The 19,886-nt window shown below is 46.7% G+C and overlaps 1 protein-coding gene across 1 annotated transcript in view; it reads left to right on the top strand.

Moving 5' to 3' along the window:
- Nucleotides 1-19,886, top strand: part of NT5E (5'-nucleotidase ecto) — a 49,053-nt gene that overhangs the window by 2,628 nt on the left and 26,539 nt on the right. Inside the window, exon 2 of the mRNA XM_046005804.1 lies at nt 17,081-17,303. Within this exon, the coding sequence (XP_045861760.1) occupies nt 17,081-17,303 (223 nt within the window). The remainder of the gene's footprint in view (nt 1-17,080; nt 17,304-19,886) is intronic.

The following is a 19,886-nucleotide window of genomic DNA, read 5'->3' as shown; positions in this document are numbered from 1 at the left end:
GGTGATTCTGGTTAGGGTGGAAAACAGTCGTCGAGGGGCCTCACCAGTTCTCTAGAAACTGGACTTGGTTAGAGGAGCCACATCTAAGGACTCAAGGTAGTATAGAGCGCAAAGAGAAGCTACTCTAATCTAGCTTCACCCCAGGAGGTCCCTGGAGCAGGAGTCTCAGAGGTGGTGTAGAATTTCTAGACCTGTGTGTCCCAGTGACCGCTGCTGGAGCGGTTCTGACACCTCTGGAGGCCCCCGAGCCAGCCCAGAGTCCCCCTAGACCCAGCTGCCAGACAAAAATTTTGGAGGAAGAACTTCATAAGCCACTAGTTGGTGGAATTGTCTGGGTGGAAGGATGAGTGTCCCCGGGAACCCCCAACATCATTTCTAAGCCCCATTGTATAAACTATTCGTAGTGTTTACTCATGGAGTGGATTTGTGAAAACCCTTGAGAGCACACAGTCCGAGAGATTCATCTCAGGAGGTGGGATTCCCACCATGGAGATGCACTGGGAGGAAGACAACTTCCGGGAGTCGAGTGACCTCCTCTGTAGCGGGCCCTGGTCCCCTGAGCCCGCTTGCTGTCCGTAAGACCGCAACCTCAGCCCCAGGAAACTACTCCTTGGTGCCTGAGCCCCCAGGAGACCGCTTATCAAATTGCCTTTCATCAACAGTCCCCACCTGCTGTGTGAGCAACCCCTCTGTTTGATGTTCCTGTTTGTTTCTGCTTGTCCTTGCAGAACTTTTATCACAGTGAAGGGTCTTATGCTCTTAAATTATGTAACTCCTTCTATTGCCCAGATCATTCTGTTTCTTTTGTCCTCAACTGATTGTTGTTGTGTTTTTTTTTTTGAACCTAGTTAACACATTACGTTACATCAATTTCACATGTGCAACAATGTGATTGGACAAGATTCTGTGTTCTGCTGTGTGCACCACAATGTAGCTACTGTGTGTCACTGTACAGCCAAACAACACTTAGAGTAACACTGACTGTACTCATGCTTTTATTCCCCCAGCTTCTTCATAAAGCAACTGGAGGCCTGTATTTCCCACTCCCCTTTACCCGTTTTGCCCAACTCCACACCCCGTCCCTCTGGCAACCATTAGCTTATTCTCTGTATTTATAGGTTTGATTCTGCTTTTTATTTTTTTTTAAGATTTTATTTACTTATTTAAGAGAGAGAGTGAGAGAAAGCATGAGAGGGGAGAAGGTCAGAGGGAGAAACAGACTCCCTGTGGAGCTGGGACCCCGATGTGGGACTCAATCCCAGGACTCTAGGATCATGACCTGAGCTGAAGGCAGTTGCTTAACCAGCTGAGCCACCCAGGCGCCCTTGATTCTGATTTTTAAGCAGGTTGTTTTCAACCCGCTTGTCCAGGTCACCCTGTGTCTGCTCCGTGTTTATACCTGCATGGTGCTGCCCAGAGACCTCCACAGATTTTTGCCGTCCTCTCCTCCAGTGATGGTTTAGGACGAGCTTCTCTGAACAGCTTCCTGCACTTCCTTCCTGGGAGGGTTTCTTTGGAATCTATAGCCAAGGGCGGAATTGCTGGCCACAGGGATGTGTATCCATACATTGAACAAGGATTGCCTGAGTGACTGGAGTGCTCTGTTCTCCCCAGTCTCCACACCCACACAGATGCGGAGCCCCTGATCCTCTCCCCTATCTTGCAGCATTATCCCACTTTCCAGAAGAAATGTCATCTCATTATTTGATCTTGTGTTTTTCTAATAACTGGGGACTTAGGCATATTTACTTTTTGAGTCTCCTTTTCCCTAATTGCATGTTCACATCCTTTGCTCTTTTTTAAAAATTAGGTTTGGGGCACCTGGGTGGCTCAGTCACTTAAGTATCCAACTCTTGGTTTCTGCTCAGATCGTGATCTCAGGGTCCTGGGACAGAGCCGCCCCTCAACCAGCTCTGTGCTCAACAGGGAGTCCGCTGGAGATTCTCTCACCCTCTGCCCCTCCCCCACCCACATGCCTGCACTCACTCTCTAAATAAATAAATGGGGGATGCCTGGGTGGCTCAGTCAGTTAAGACCCCGATTCTTGGTTTTGGCCCAGGTCATGATCTCCTGGTTGGGAGATAGAGCCCCAGGTAGGGCTCTCCACTCAGTAGAGTGTCCCCTTCCCCTCTGCCCCTCCCCCACTCGTGCATGTGTGTGCACTCTCACTCCAAAATAGATACATAAATCTTCTAAAAATAAATAAATAATTAGGTTTACTCTAGTTTTTGTGATTTTCAGGAGTTCTAGATATTGATCTGTGAGCAGTTTTTAGACATTGTGAATATCTTCTGATTATGTATGTCTATGAACTCAATCCACAGTGTCTTTCACTGAATAGAAATCCTTCCTTTGATATAATTTTTTGCATTGTGATGTGTGCTTTTGATAGTTTACATACGTGTTTCTTATTTGAGGCTTATCACCCCCAGTACTCACCACCAGAAATTCAGAGATCAGTACTGATCTCTCTGCGTTTTGAGAGATAATAAATCTGTAATCTGGGGCTATGCCATTCCCCTCTCTGGGTCACCAGTTCCTCATCTATGCAATAAGAGTTTCGAACCAGCTCATCTCTGAGGTTCCACACATTTCTAAACAAATCATCCTAAGAAATGTTTTGATCCGATTTCAGTTCAGTGGAATATTTTGATTGAGGGAAGGGTCAGGAGGATGGGGCAGAGATACAGAGGCAGGAATCTGCAAGGTTCTGGACCAGCCTGGACCAGAACGGAGTGAGAGGAACCATGGGAGATGAGGTTGTGTATGGCTGAAAGGCCATCCTGAAATTTGGGGCTCTCCTCTGTTGTCACGGGTGGGGGTGTGGAGAGGCACTGGAGGTTTCTGAGTCTTTTTTAAGACTCAGAAATACTGGTATAATTTTAAAAATAGGTATTTAGTCTTTATTCCCAGTTCCTGGCACACAGCTCCCCAAACCCATGGAATTTCCTGAGTGATGAGAGTCTTTTGTATGCTAATGAGATGACTGATGGCTGAGGACCACTAGATAGCTTCAGAAGGAGGACTGGAGTCATAAAATCCAAGCCACAGATAGAGGATTGCAACTTTCTGCCTCCCCTCAACCTCATGGGAGGGGAGAGTGGCTTGAGACTGAATTAATCGGCAATTGCCAGAGATTTAATCAACTATGCATATGTGATTAAAAAAAAAAAACAAACCCTGAATGATGGGGTTCAGATGGCTTCTGGTTTGGTGAACACACTGGGGTACTGGCAGGGCGGTGTGCCCAGAGAGGGCACGGGAGCTCTACCACCCCTCAGCCCCCTGCATACCTTGCCCTATGCAGGTCTGCTGCTTGGCTGTCCCTGAGTCATAGCCTTAAAATATACCAGTAATAATAACCAAGGCACTGTCCTGAGTTCTGTGAGTCATTCTAGCAAATTATCAAACCTGTGGAGGGGGTCATTGTTGGACAGCCAGTTGGCAACCCCAGAGATCTGGAGAATTGGTTGGTGTGAGAAAAAAAAATAAAAAACCTCTCAATGACATAGGAAAATCACAGTTTGGGAGGATGAGCAGAAATGGGTGGGAGGCAGAAGATCCCCGAGAAGTTCCGAAGGGGAAGAGGCTGGCAGCGGTCTAGGGTGAGATGGTCCCTGACCTATGGTGATAGGGAAAGAAAGGCTGAGTCCATGGGAAGGTTTCATCGGGTAGGCAGTGGAGCCTGGGGCTAAGAGGATGGCCTCTGGAGTGACTGGAGGGATCAAGTCCCCTGCCTTTCACTTAAAATCGGTGGGCTGAGAGCAGGTTATTTAATCTCGCGCAGGCTCCATGTCTACAGGTATAAACTGGGTGTGATGACAGCCTTCACCACAGAGGCTGTTGTGGGGTCAAAAGGACACCATAGTTCATGGGAAATGCTTGGCACAGGGCCAGCTCACAGTAAAGCGTTAGGAAGTGCTGGCCCTGCTCACCTTCTGGGGACAGGGGTGACTCAGGAGAGGGTGCAATCAAAAGATGACTAAGAGGGTTCAAGCCAGGTACACCGGGAGAGTCAGCAGGGTTTGCCACTACCACCAAGGAGCACGGAGTCTTCTACTTACCCTTACTCCCTGACAGCTGAAGCCTGCTATTTGCAGCACAGAAATGCAGTTTGAAGGCTCCTCTGAGCTTACTAGACAGGATTGGACCCTGCGGACCTGTGGCAGACAGGGGCAGTGGAAAGAGATTCAGACAGAACATCACGACTCCTGGGTTTTCCTCCCGGGTTTGCCTCCTCCTGCTCATTAGCTATGTGAGTTTGGGGAGGGGATTCCTCATCTGTAGGATGGGGAGCTGGATGGGGTGGCATATTGCATGTCACCCAGCAGCTCAGGCCTTGCCCTGCCCTCTGTCTTCCTTCAAATCTGCCAGTATGACTTGGTTTGTCCCAGAACTTACTTTTTTTTTTAAATTTATTTATTTATTTTCAGCATAACAGTACTCATTGTTTTTGCACCACACCCAGTGCTCCATGTAATACGTGCCCTCCCTATTACCCACCACCTGGTTCCTCAACCTCCCACCCCCCCACCCCCGCCCCTTCAAAACCCTCTGGTTGTTTTTCAGAGTCCATAGTCTCTCATGGTTCATCTCCCCTTCCAGTTTCCCTCAACTCCCTCTCCTCTCCATCTCCCCACGTCCTCCATGTTATTTGTTATGCTCCACAAATAAGTGAGACCATATGATACTTGACTCTCTCTGCTTGACTTATTTCGCTCAGCATAATCTCTTCCAGTCTCATCCATGTTGCTACAAAAGTTGGGTATTCATCCTTTCTAATGGAGGCATATACTCTGTCGTGTATATGGACCACATCTTCCTTAGCCATTCATCCGTTGAAGGGCATCTTGGTTCATTCCACAGTTTGGCGACCGTAGCCATTGCTGCAATAAACATTGGGGTACAGATGGCCCTTCTTTTCACTACATCTGTATCTTTGGGGTAAATACCCAGCAGTGCAATTGCAGGGTCATAGGGAAGCTCTATTAATTTCTTCAGGAATCTCCACACTGTTCTCCAAAGTGGCTGCACTAATTTGCATTCCCACCAACAGTGTAAGAGGGTTCCCCTTTCTCCACATCCTCTCCAACACACGTTGTTTCCTGTCTTGCTAATTTTGGCCATTCTAACTGGTATAAGGTGATATCTCAATGAGGTTTTAATTTGAATCTCCCTGATGGCTAGTGATGATGAGCATTTTTTCATGTGTCTGATAGCCATGTGTATGTCCTCATTGGAGAAGTGTCTGTTCATATCTTCTGCCCATTTTTTTAAATTAATTAATTTATTTTTATTTGCTTATTTACAGCATACCAGTGTTCATTGTTCTGGCATCACACCCAGTGCTCCATGCAGTACGTGCCCTCCCTATTACCCACCACCTGGTTCCTCAACCTCCCACCACACCCCACCCCCTCCCGCCACCCCTTCATAACCCTCTGGTTGTTTTTCAGAGTCCACAGTCTCTCATGGTTCATCTCCCCTTCCAGTTTCCCTCAACTCCCTCTCCTCTCCATCTCCCCATGTCCTCCATGTTATTTGTTATGCTCCACAAATAAGTGAGACCATATGATACTTGACTCTCTCTGCTTGACTTATTTCGCTCAGCATAATTTCTTCCAGTCCCGTCCATGTTGCTACAAAAGTTGGGTATTCGTCCTTTCTGATGGAGGCATAATACTCCATTGTGTATATGGACCACATCTTCCTTATCCATTCATCCGTTGAAGGGCATCTTGGTTCTTTCCACAGTCTGGCGACCGTAGCTATTGCTGCAATAAACATTGGGGTACAGATGGCCCTTCTTTTCACTACATCTGTATCTTTGGGGTAAATACCCAGCAGTGCAATTGCAGGGTCATAGGGAAGCTCTATTTTTAATTTCTTCAGGAATCTCCACACTGTTCTCCAAAGTGACTGCACTAACTTGCATTCCCACCAACAGTGTAAGAGGGTTCCCCTTTCTCCACATCCACTCCAGCACACGTTGTTTCCTGTCTTGCTAATTTTGGCCATTCTAACTGGTGTTAGGTGGTATCTCAATGTGGTTTTAATTTGAATCTCCCTGATGGCTAGTGATGATGAACATTTTTTCATGTGTCTGATAGCCATTTGTATGTCTTCGTTGGAGAAGTGTCTATTCATATCTTCTGCCCATTTTTTGATATGATTATCTGTTTTGTGTGTGTTGAGTTTGAGGAGTTCTTTATAGATCCTGGATATCAACCTTTTGTCTGTACTGTCATTTGCAAATATCTTCTCCCATTCCGTGGGTTGCCTTTTTGTTTTGTTGACTGTTTCCTTTGCTGTGCAGAAACTTTTGATCTTGATGAAGTCCCAAAAGTTCATTTTTGCTTTTGTTTCCTTGGCCTTTGGAGACATATCTTGCAAGAAGTTGCTGTGGCTGATATCGAAGAGGTTACTGCCTATGTTCTCCTCTAGGATTCTGATGGATTCCTGTCTCATGTTGAGGTCTTTTATCCATTTCGAGTTTATCTTTGTGTACGGTGTAAGAAAATGGTCGAGTTTCATTCTTCTACATATAGCTGTCCAGTTTTCCCAGCACCATTTATTGAAGAGACTGTCTTTTTTCCATTGTATATTTTTTCCTGTTTTGTCAAAGATTATTTGACCATAGAGTTGAGGGCCCATACCAGAACTTACTTTTACACCCAAGGCTAAGTTTGCTTGACAACTCTTTTATGTCTCCCACGCAGTTACTGTCATGACAGCGAATTCCTTGTAGAGAGATTTCCTTGGGTCTTCTTCCGGGTACCTTCCCTGTTTCCAGATAAAGTGGATGGAGCTTTACTGTACTTGTAATAGAAAATGATGGCTTAAGGAATGGTAGGAGGATGAGCCCAGTTTCAAGCCTGTTGTCTTTATAGACCATTTAATCATTCAGTCCACAATGATTCACTAAGCACTACACACGCCAGACTCCCTGCTAAGTGCTGAGACAAGTGAATCTGACCTCTAAGGGAGAAACCTGCTATCTGGTGGATAGAAGGCAGTGCCCCGTTGAGCTCTTCTTTTTATTTTTTTTTTAAAGATTTATTTATTTGACAGACAGAGATTACAAGTGGGCAGAGGGGCAAGCAGAGAGAGAGTGGGGGGGCATGCTCCTGCTGAGCAGAGAACCCGATGTGCGGCTCAATCCCAGGACCCTGAGATCATGACCTGAGCCAAAGGCAGAGGCTTTAACCCACTGAGCCACCCAGGTGCCCCCAAAAAACATTTCTTTAAAGCATTTTTTACCAAAGGATATAGTGCATGGATTCAAGTCCCCACAGCCATAATATATCCATAATGCAAAGTGTACCCAGATCTTTTTTTTTCAAGATTTTGTTTATTTATTTGACATAGAGAGAGATCACAAGTAGGCATAGAAGCAGGCAGAGAAAAAAGGGGAAGCAGGCTCCCGGCCAAGCAGAGAGCCCAATTCGGGGCTCGATCTCAGGGCCCTGAGATCATGACCTGAGCCAAAGGCAGAGGGTTAATCCACTGAGCCACCCAGGTACACCGGTTGAGCCCTTCTTGACCACATAGAGAGTCTGGGCAAGACCTGTGAAGGATGGGGATAAGCAAAGCATAAATGACTGAAATTCTAACACCTGATCATGGGAATTCAAGAACCAAAGATCTGGTCTGCTGAAGACATAACATCAAGCCCATAAATGTGTCTTCTATGCCCAAATGCATAGTGGGCATGTTTCCCCTTTTCCCCAGAAAATTAATCCTGAGCCAAGAGAAGCCACCGTCCATTAAGAGACTTTCAAAGTCTCTTACATCAAAGAAACTCTCAGAATTACTTTATCTTCAATAACAAGCCCAGGTTTGAGGAAGACAATTTGGCAGTGTTAGTTTGGTGAAGCTTAAAAGAGGTATATTGATGGCAGTGGTGTTTTTTTTTTGTTTTTTTTTGTTTTTTAAGGGCAAGGAAAGTCAGTAGCAAAAACAATTAGACCTCAGAAGTTTTGACGGTCTGGGTGGTTGTGGATCCCCAAGCCTCAGTGATGTCAATGGCCCCCACCCCATCCTGTGGCTGTGGTTATGGCCTTTCTACTTCCTCTCTTCCTGAGTGAGTTCCACACCAGAGCTGGGCTGCGTAAGGCCAGCCCCAAGCACCAGAGGGAGGAAGCAAAGGCGGGTTCTTAGCTCATCTTGTCCTTGTTCTGGCATCTGCGTTTCCTTAACTAAAAATTGGAGGAAAAAAAAAACCGAAACCAAAACAAATCACACATTGAGCCAGCAGCTCTCTGCAGGTCACCCACAAATACATCTGAATCCTGCATGAACTCCTTCTGTGTCGATTTCCTTCAACCACATATCTAGAATTTGAAAATTCTCTTGACACTTCTTTTCCCTTCCTTGAATAATTGATTCCATACATAAACCACACATTGGCTGTAGCTCTCTAGCCCCTCAGAGATACAGTTCAACTTGCATGGAGCCCAGTTAGGCAAGCCCGTGATGCTACATGTAATATTGTTATGTGTACTTTGCATAGAGAGTTTGTAACTTTTTCCGTCTGATAGGGAAAACGTGAAATGCTGTCTGTTCAGTACTTGTTCATTCATTCTTTCAACAAACACTGAAGGGCACGTGAGCTGGCTTGAGCCCTGGGATCTTTTTTGTCATTCAGTCAGAGGCTACATTCTCCTGCCAGGACCAGCATGCCCCACAACTATGGGGTCAGAGGGAGCACAACCCACCCCAGAAATGGTCCACAACTCCAGAAATGGGCCAACTCAATCAAACCTAATTTGTAAGCACCCCTTCTTAAGGTGGTTGTTGAGTCTCCCTGAATGACTGGCAACTAAGCCCCATTGTGGACTCGGTCGGGCTCTCCCTGTAACCCTCCCACCGTGGAGTGTGCTGCAAGCCCCAGGCCTCTGTGGGATGAGCCACTGTGCAGATAACTCGCTAAATACCTGTGCTGCGGATTTCTGACAAATGGCTTTTCGACATTGCAATTGATATCTGTGGATTAGAACAAATCATTTTCCTCCACATCTTAAATCAATTATGTCTTTCCTTTTACTGGTATATTCATGCTTAAGCTTCTTGTCTTCACTTGGAACATCTGAGTGCCTCAGCCCTTGTGTTTTCATTGCCTCATCTGTTGATACACTTGATGTTGTCTGCTTGTGACCCTCTCCTGACCGGCGTCGAGGAGGGGAGGATCACACTCTGAACCCCTTTGGTCCTTACTGGGCAGCGTGTGCCTGCGTCTTTGGTGGGCTGTCTCACACATCCCTCCCTGTGGTCCCCATGTGGTTTACATATGCATGCATGGATGGATGTGCCCATGTCTTGCCCTGCCCCGTCTGCCCTGACAGCTTCCTGAGGACAAGGACTGAGCCCTTGTTGCTCTAGAACCCTGTAGGAAACTAGTCAAGTGATACCCATCCCTTCCAGGTATTTCTGTTATGGGCACAATGACAGAGTGGTTAAGGCCCTGGATGCTTAAGCCTCCCTACCCTGCTCTGGGCCTTGCTAGTTGCTGGAGCCCTGTGCCTCAGTTTCCCATCTCTGAAAAGGACAAATAGTAGCACCTACCTAATAGCATTGTGAAGATTAAATGAGTCAATATGTGAACAGGGCCTGGCCAGGTAGCATGAGAGTCTTAACAATCAACCCCTCTTTTTGTCATATTTTTTGTATTTAAAAAAACTCCTTCTTGAAATCCCCTTATGTCAATTTCCCTGGTAATTTTTAGAGTCTTCCATGAACAAAGCTGAGGCTCTGAAATGTTCCCTTTCTAATTCAGATATGGATGTCCTTGGATAGACCAAATAATTGGTCTCCTTAGCAGTTTCCCAATGGGAAGAGACTCTAAAAAATTCCATTTTCTCCCTAACTGCCATCACGACATCTAAATAATGTTCTCGACACACGAAACAGTTCGACGAACTTTTTGTTGGCCGTGATGGGGACCCCGGGGGGGCCAAGGGAGGGCTGCCCAGGTGGTTTGCTGCTTCTCTGGGTGTTTCTTGGGAGTTGTGGAAGCTCTTTTCCAACACGTGGGACCACACGCATCCTCACAGGTGTCTTATTCACAAGCTTACTAAGGGTAAGTGTCCTTGTCTGCTGGCTGTTGGTCTGGACGGGGGCCTCCCCAGTGGTCAGCAGATAGGGAGGACTGGGGAGCCAAGGGAGGGGCCCCCAAACCACCCCAGGCAGCTCCCTACCATGTCCCCTGAAACAAGAGACAGAAGGGGTCCGGGCATCTGCCCCAGGGGCCCCATCCAGGCGGACACATTGTCAGTGTCTGGCTTCAAGCTGGCCAGGCCTGGGATGGAGAGGGAATGGGGTCATTCCAAAATGAAAAAAAAATCTAATTTTCTGATAACATTTGGGTAAACATTCTGCTGCAGGTAGATGCTGCACCAGGAGGTCACCAGAGCTGGGCCACTGTGGCCTCTCCACAGCTTTATTTTGGGACAGGAAGCCCAGTCAAGAAGGCAGGCTGTATGTGAGGCGACACCAGATAGGTTCTCGGCCCGTGAGGCTTTCTCAGGTCTCAGGGATTTGCAGCTTCCTTGCCTTTTATGGCCAAGTTTCCTGCTCACATTATTACTGTGGCTGCTGTGAACATTCGTGGGAGGCTTTCAAAACAGAGCCCTTTACCAGTTTGGTGCTAGAGGTCGGCACGCCTGGGCCTTGTAACATCTTTTTCTATTGCTGCACACAGAGATATGAAGAGGCTAGGACAGAGTTCTAGGTGACGTGGTGGCAACAAGCCCGGGGTGAAGGGCCAACGACACCAGCCTTGGGAATTAATTCTCTGGCTCTTTCCTCCCCACCCATCAATTCTTTATTTACTTGTTCACATACTCAGCAAGTATTTACCAAATGTTTCTCCTGTTTCAGAGATATTTTAAATAAATGATGGTGGTTAGTTAATACATATTATTTAATAGTATGTATTGTCTACTGCTTTGATCACTCAGCTGTAACTGGAGAGATCAGAAAGGGAAGATTTCTCCATAAAAGCAAAACATTATGAAAGACCTTCACAGAAGGCTGTCAGACGGCCACCGACATCTGGGTCCCGTCTGCAGACCATGCCACGATCCCAGCTTCAGGGCTCAGGCGGACCCACTCCGACATTGGAAGGCTTCTTCTCTCCCACTCTCAACCCGAGGCATGTTCTTATTATTTCTTCTGCTTGTCCATTTGTTCAGCACCAGTGCCTCAAGACCAACGGGCACATTTGTTTACAGGTGGAAGGAGGAAATGAATAAATAGCAGCTCCTCCTTGGAAGACCCTTGGGAAAGAAAAGACATGAGGGTTGGCACACAGGCCCAGAGGACAGTGTGGTCAGTCAGCAGCCTGTTGGTGTGGCTGCTGAATTCAGTAGCAGATTCCAGCCACACGAGACGTGCAACATGGTAAGGAGAGATGAGTCAGAAAGGATGCTTCCCTCTTTTTTGAAAGCATGCCTCTAACATTTGTTAGTCACTGAAGATATATTTTTATTATTGTTAAAACTCAATAAACTGGGGCGCCTGGGTGGCTCAGTGGGTTAAGCCTCTGCCTTCGGCTCAGGTCATGGTCTCAGGGTCCTGGGATCGAGCCCCGCATCAGGCTTTCTGCTCAGCGGCGATCCTGCTTCCTCCTCTCTCTCTGCCTGAATTTCCGCCTACTTGTGATCTCTCTCTCTGTGTGAAATAAATAAATAAAATCTTTTTTTTTTAATATTTTATTTATTTGACAGAGAGAAATCACAGCTAGGCAGAGAGGCAGGCAGAGAGAGGAGGAAGCCGGCTCCCTGCGGAGCAGAGAGCCCGATGTGGGGCTCAATCCCAGGACCCTGGGATCATGACCTGAGCTGAAGGCAGAGGCTTTAACCCACTGAGCCACCCAGGCACCCCAATAAAATCTTTTTTTAAAAAACCCAGAACTCAATAAATAGATGCCACCCGTAATTATTACCTTAGGGCAAGCATGAAAAATTAATTTCCTTGTGTAGACACAAGCTTTCCCTCACTCCTCATTGCAGGGTGTTGTTAATAATCCAACAAGAAATTTGGAGCCAGAAGTCTTGGAATATCTTCATTCTTCTATGGCAGCTTCATATGACCTGGGAAACCTCTGGGCTTTATCTTGAGTCAACAGAGTGTTTCTCCAAAGCAACCGCTAGAGTTTGACAAATTATCCACATCAAATGTAAATATTAACAGACACTTGCAGAAAGGTGTTAAACAAATCAGACTCTGTTCCTCAGAGTTGATTTAACAAGCATTTATTTAATAAGAACCACCGAAGAATCAGATCTCCTTTTGTCCTTACATTTGTGTTTAGCTTTAAAGGGTAGCAACGATTCAGCAGTTTAGGTGGTTGAACATGCTGGGCTGGCCTAGATGGAAAGTGAGGAAAGTTTTTTTCATGGAAGAGCAGCAGTTTTTTTCTTTTCTTTTTGTCTTTTCAAATAATGCTTGAGGCATCTGCACTAAGAAAGCTGTGCAGGTGAGGCACCATGGTTAGACCGGAGGCTCACATTAAATTTCTGTGATTTTTGATGTTGGAGATACTGAAGAAGGTCATTTTGCTACACTCGGCTGCCTTAAATTACAGAACAGTGTATTTGGTGAAATTTAGTGTTTATAGTGAAAATGCAAAGATTGTCATAAGTCTGGAACCAGTGACTGAATAGGGTTAGTAAGTGAATGAGCCCAATATGAGAAACGAAATGTTTGGAAAGCTAAAATAAAAAGAGGGAGAGAGCATAAGAATATGATTTAGGTCAGAATAAAAGCACTCGCCTGATGTGAGGATTATAGTATTAATGGCAAATAACAGGTTAGGTCAGACCCGGATTGGTTATTACAGTCATGAGGGAAGCTTTGGGCAGAACAGCAAAAAATTGACAAGCACACATAAGGAAAGGTATGGGAATTTTCAGAGAGCTCCAAAAAAGCCAGAATGATACGATAGTATGAATTTGCATAAATTTTCTTATGTCTGTGCTACAAATGCTCCATAAGATGTAAAGGAATGTGGAAAGATGGTCTGTCTTTCATTGCTCTGAGTGCTCTTGGACAGACTCTTCCTGAGGCATTGTCATGTTAATAAAAATAATAAAAATGAATAAGAATCCATGTATTTCTATATCAGACACCTGAAACTAATATAACACTGCATGTTAACTGACTGGAGTGAGAGTAAAAACTAAAAATTTTTATTTAATGCATTTTTTTTTTTTTAAGATTTTATTTATTTATTTATTTGACAGAGAGAGACACAGTGAGAGAGGGAACACAAGGAGAGAGCCCGATGCAGGACTCTATCCCGGGACCCTGGGGTCATGACCTGAGCCAAAGGCAGACACTTAACAACTGAGCCACCCAGGCGCCCCTGTTTAATGCATTTCTCGAGCACCTGCTGCATGCCAGCAGGGAACATGGTCTACACAAGTTAGTGGTACACTCCTTCTTCCAAAGAGCTCATGAATAATGAAACTGTGGTAAATGCAGTGGAGGAAAAGCAGGTCAGAAAGAGTCAAGGTGGGGAAATGAACATGAGTTTATAAAGAAAATAAGAATTTAAAAAGGCATTTTTCGGCAAGGGAATTTTTGTAGGAAAGGTTGGCTGTGTCTAGAAGAAAGAAATTTGTCAGAGACTCTTCTGCTCATTTAGGGGTACACCGTTGTTCTGCTCCAGGGGCTTGCTGGATGCCAGAGGGACTGGGTGGGCAGCTGCGGGGCTGCAGAGGGGACCATCAGAGCAGAGGAAGTACGTCTAACTCAGGGAACTCAATGAAGGGTTCTTGGGAAGTATCTCTTCTGGAAAGTTCATCAGACTTCAGGAACTAACGCCATTGATTGAATAGAAAGTAAAGTCATGGTATAAAAAGGAATAATCCTATTCTATTCTATTCTACTCAGTTTTATTCATCTGTATTTCAATCAGCCAATCGTCATTAGCCTGTTATATACAAAAGGCACAAAGATGAGGGAGAGCATGAAAACTGTGGGTACTTGGGGTTTTATTCTGAGTGCTCCCTACCTATTAGGCCTTATGCAAATCTCTTCATATCCAAGCATAGAAGTTAAGAAGGTTGGAGTTAAACAGAAAGTGGTTCTGATCCCTCCTTTACCACTTACTAATTGCATGACCTTGAACAATTCACTCAATGTCTCTAGATCTGTTCTCACCTCTAAAATGATAACAGTAATAATGCCAATCTCACATTACAAAACCAGGTTTTCTTTTTTTTAAATTAATATTTAATGTGTTATTTGCCCCAGGTGTACAGGTCTGTACACAATTCACGACATTCACCATAGTACATACCCTCCCCAATGTCCATCACCCAGCCACCCCATCCCTCTCACCCCTCTCCCCTCTAGCAACCCTCGGTTTGTTTCCCGAGATTAAGTCTTTTTGGTTTTTCCCCCTCTCTAAAACCAGGTTTTCTTAACAAAACCACTTTGCATGATGCTGGCATGTGGGAAGTGCTTAATAAATGCTGTTTCATTTTTATTACAGCCTTTGTTTTATTCACTGCCCTTCCCGAGGAAGCTGTGGTTTATAAGTGTGGACTGGTCGAGCTCATGATTGGTGGAGACAGCCCTGCCTGGTTGTCTCATACTTTAGCAGACTAAAGTCAGACTTTAGTTAGAAATAAAGCTGGAGAGGAAGGCAAGACCAGATCTCCAAGAGCCTTACGGCTCAAGAAGCTCAGGATGTTGAATTTTATCCCACGAGCAGTGGAGAGTTGCTGTAGGACCTTACGGTAGAGATTGACAAGATAAACTTTCCATTTTAGAAAGATTTTTCTGGCAGCACTATGTTGGATGTTTAGAGAGCTGAATGCCAGTGAGGAGTCTGTGGCAGCGGTCCAGGAGGGAACAGGAGAGGAATGCATGTGGAGGGTGGATGGAACAGCACAGTTAGGCGAAGGTGGAATGCTAGTGGGGGATGAGGGAGAGCTAGCGAGTGGGGGGGCATTCAGCTGCTTCCAGGTATCTGGCTTCCTTGACTGGGTATATGGTGGCACCTTGGGCCAAAATGGCGGATCCCAGAGGAAGGGGCTTTGAGCATGGTAAATGTGGTTGCTTGTGGAATCCTTGTGGGGAAGCGTCCACATGACCGTTGATCAGGAGGAAAGTCAGGACTGCAGATGTTCACTTCCGAGTGGGAGATGTGGATGTGAAGGGGGTCATTCAGCCGATCAGTGCTCAGTCGTGAGCACCCAGAGCAGAGCTCCTCTCCCCACCGAGACAGGAAAAGAGAACCCCCGTCAGCACTTTCAGGGTGTTAGCTCAAGCCAGGGGAGGGGATGCCAAACAAGTCACAAGGAAATTAAATAGGTAACTCCAGGGGTTGCAGAGTGCCGGCAACATAATGCTGTGAAAAACTGCAAGGTGGCTGACGCATTGGATAATCGTCCCTGAAGAGTGAGAGAAATATTCACTTTTTAAGACTCCACAGTTATGCACGGTAGTTCATTCTGATCTCATAAGGGAGACCGATTTCGCCACAAGCAGAAAGCATGATGTTGTATAGAGAAGATAGAAAGATAATTACCCAAGACCAGGAGATGCTTTAAGACTTAGGTGGGCCTTTGAGAGAGAAGTCATTAGTTCAGAGGAAGAAGTAAAAATGAGGGGATACTCAGAGGGTGGGGAAAGAGGCGAATTCACACATTCTGTGTTTCATCAGGGAGACAAGTGTGAAGGTGAAGACATCGTGTTGCTTTGTGTGTATAAAGATACGCATAAGGACATGAGACGCACTATTCTTTGGGGCACAGGTGGCCATGGGGTGCCTGCGTGGTGGGGGAGGGGCCGTAACCCTCAACAGGGTGGAAGCAGCGGGACCCGGAGGCTCAGGGAGCATGCAGTCTGGCGAGGCCCCCACGAACAGCCTGCACGTGCAGGGTGTGGAACATGCTAGTAAGGGAGTGGGACCCATGAGAGAATCCAGGAGGGCTCTAAGCTTGGTTGACGGGTCACCAGCCAGCACTTCCAGGCCTGCTCCCAGATGACCAGCAAAGTGAAAACAGAATCAGGTGTGATATTTAGTAAGTTTGAGACTCACTGGTTTCAGCACTAAGTTAGCTAACAGCCTGCCAGAGTAGGTAAGCAGGTGCCTGGGGGAGATAAGCTGATGCTAGGAGGCCAAGGGAGAAAGGGATGGAGGTTTTTCAGGGGAGGTCGCCAGAATGCCGTGTTTTTTGAGTATTACTCTGGGGGAAGCTGCCAGATGTCAAAGCAGTGTTTTGGACCCAGTAGCCACTCCTGGAGCAGCGTGGACTGGGAGAGAGCAAAGAAAGTGGGAGGCAAGGGCACCTTTAAATCGTGCCAACGCCTCACTCTGTGCTCAGAGGGGGCCCACAACACTGCACCATCCCGATCTTCCTGGGATGTGGAATTGCTGGGAATGAAACCCAGGGCGGCCCAGAGCTGCCCGAAGAAGGAGACCCGTGCCACCCTATACAATGTGGAGAAAGCCATCTCCTGTTGGCCTTTGGGGATCTTCATTTTCCACGAAGAATTAGAGGACCACAGAGTCCTTGGGAAGGAAGAGTTGTGGGAGCCTAAGGGAGGAATGACCAAGGAGAGGTGGGGACAGGACGAGGAGAGGCTCTGGTCTAGCGACAATACATTTCCAGTCGCCTTTTGCTAAACTCCTATTGATGTTAATGGTTCTCCCAGCAGATGGGCTGTCAGAAGGGTTGGGCGGGCAGATTGAAATGTGGGTTTATGAAAGAAAACAGAACCTGGAAAGACTAGGCAGAGCTTAGGAAATGAGATTCTCCAACTTTCCCCAGACCTGGGGATGGCAGGACGGTGGATGTGTAGCCAGCTTTCTAGGTGACCCCTCCAGGCATCGACGCCACCTTCGGTAGGTGGTGCGGGACCTGGGAAGCAATTCCCAAATGCACCTTATGCTCTGTGTGTCCACGGGCCCAACCACAGGGTTGACATGACAGAGGTCATGTGGTCAGCTCCTAGAGCCCCATCAGGTTTGGGAGCCACTGGACTGATGCCCTATTCTTTACAGTATGTTTTTGTTAGAAATTCCAGTGTACCTAATTCTTGGTCTCTTTTCCCTTTCTACCAGGCACTGGGAAATCATGAATTTGATAATGGTGTAGAAGGACTGATTGATCCACTCCTCAAAGAAGCCAAATTTCCAATTCTGAGTGCAAATATTAAAGCAAAGGGGCCACTAGCGTCTCAAATATCAGGACTGTATTTGCCATATAAAATTCTTCCTGTTGGGGATGAAGTCGTGGGGATTGTTGGATATACTTCGAAAGAAACCCCTGTTCTCTCCAATCCAGGTATTCTCTACTTTTATAGCACTCACTGGTTGCAACTTGATGTATTAAAGCAGAGCTTGGAATGATTTCTATGGGCCATGGGTAAAAGCAGGAATAACATGGGCTGTTGGGTGAGCAGTGCCCTTAGGTCAACATTGATGAAAGCAGTCTGGTGGCCTCCACGTCATTCTAAATCACTTCTTAAAGACATTGCTCTTGCTCTCAGTGAACATTGCTGACAGTATCTTTGTTTAATGCAGTCCGTTCAAAATTGGGCAAGAAAGCTGTTCACCCAGTGTTAACATTACACAATCATTTGCTGAAGAATGAAACATAACTCATGGCCCTTTTTCCTGTGGGGTTAGAGAACCCAGAGCTAGGGTTTTATCTCAACTTACCTTATATTTCCTTTTCTAGTATGATCATTATATGTATAGTTAACTGTCCTTTGTCCCTTTTCATGATTTATCTCTTCTTTCTAATGACTTTGTTGTATCTGGCTTTCTGAGGAATACGTATCCTTGAAAAGCCCTATGGTGTATATATATCCTAATATAACTATCTTATATGTGCGATATTTCTTATAGTGTGTGTATATATATATTTATAGCTGTTGTTGAGGTCACTGTGGAGTGCTTCTAAGAAGTGTGTTGTCCCATCTGCTGCCCCAGCTGACAATCTCAGGCCGTGGTCCTCTCCCTCCTACTGTGAGTGGTAGCCCCTGCTCTCCCCTGGGGCAAAAGGCGCCCCCCCACCGCTGCGCCTCTCCAGCTTCCTGGGGCTTTTCTGCACAAAGGACTGTGTGGGGATGGCTGAGTGACCTGGGACACCTAATGGCTAACAAGCCAATTGCCAATGTCAGAGGGCTTGGATGACATGGCCTGGTTGCTGTTGTCCGTGGCCGTGCTCTCCCTGAATGCTCCTGCCCTGTGTCCCCAGCTCCCACAGAAAATCCCTCCGACATATTACACTTGTCCCTTCCTGTCGGCTTCCTGCACTGGCCTGAGCAGCCAGAGGACAAGGTCTAGGGCTCCTCTCAGTGAACATTCATAACTTAGTCTAGAGGCCAGTGGAGGAGCATTAGATAAAGTTGTGGATTTGTTGAATAATTGAATAATTATGTGTCTCGATAATCTCTACCCATTGGTTTTTTTTTTTATTCATTTAAGATCGAATGTAATTAAATGCCATAAGAGAGTCACAAAGTCAGGGACTGGGGGAACATCTTTTAGGAACAGGGGGTAAGTGAAAGGAGTGAAGGCCAGTTTGGAGCTCCTGGAGACTGGAAGACCCTCCCTGGCCCCCTCAAGGGCTCACAGAACATCCTGGGGCAAAGGGCATTCCAACAGTGAGGTCAGAGTCACATGCTGAGAGGTACGCCCTAGGAGGGCAGGGACCTGATTATCTGTCCCCTTCCCAGCTCTGGGCTCTCTGCCGAGCCCAGCATATGGGAAGCTCTCCGTAAATGGGCTGGAACGAACACATGAGAGCAGGGAGGCATGGGGACCACAATCACAAAAGAGCAGATAGTTCAGTTTTTTGGAACAGAGGTTCCAAGCAGAGAAGCAGAAAGCTGGGTGAGGACTAGATTGCAGGGCCTCCTGAATGACTGACCGGGCTGTTCAGGCATGATGGGGGAAAAAGCGTGATCCCTTCTGGAATAGTCACCAATAAGAAAGGAGAGGTTGTGGGTGAACACACACGAGGGCTCCAGAAATCAACCCCCCTTTGCTAGGACTCTGAGATTAGCCCTTAAAGGCTGGGCTTACATAACTGAAGGGGTGATGCCCTCCCCTCAGCTCCCAGGAGAGGAAGGCCAGATGGTGTCAGGACAGATGCTGGTGCTGGGGAGGAGCGGAACAGTGTTTCTGGGGACACTTGCTTCTACCAAGACCACAGGCCCAGCACATGCATTCTCCCTGCAGCTCTCTGGGCCCCGATGCAGCCCCGTCCCTCCAGTCCTGGTGGCCCGGGTGCCACAGGCATTTATCTTAGCTAGAAATTCCTGCAACCCTTCAAGATACCCTGCAGTAGATCCCATCCTTTCTTGTCTATGTGATGAGTGATCCTCCAGAGGCTCCTAGTGTGTTAGGAGGATATATTTCTTTGTCCTCCGAGGCATTTCCCTGAACGTTTTCCTTCTTGTTGCCAGTCAGACGAAAGCAGAGGACGGTAGCATTGTCTGATGCCTCAATATCCATTCATTCATTCCTTCTTCCCTCTGAGCACCTATGTGTAGGCAACTGCCCTACATGCCCTAGATGCTGCCCCCCCAAAAAAAATAAATAAGTAAAAAATCCCTGTGTGCTGCAGTTCACAGGTTTAGTGGGCAAATAAATGAGTAGAATGTTTGGGGCATCAGAAGGTGGGCAGTGCTGGGCAGTAGGGGGAACAGCAAGTGGGGCAGGGGACGGGCGCAACTTGTCAACTTAAAGGGAGGCTCAGGGAGCTCATGGAGAAGGTAACATGGGGTGAACAGGGAGCCCCGGACTTCCTGGAGTGGTCAGCAAGAAGTGGATCATTCTTAATGTTTTCATGGCAGACAGTGTCACCTGTGAGCTGGGGACAGCATGGCCAGCCCAGCATGGCACTGGGCCAGGGGTC

The sequence above is a fragment of the Meles meles genome, chromosome 5 (assembly GCF_922984935.1).
Source record: "Meles meles chromosome 5, mMelMel3.1 paternal haplotype, whole genome shotgun sequence".
NCBI lineage: Eukaryota > Metazoa > Chordata > Mammalia > Carnivora > Mustelidae > Meles > Meles meles.
The sequence above is the reverse complement of the archived record's forward strand: the minus strand, read 5'-3'. Positions and strand labels throughout refer to the sequence as shown.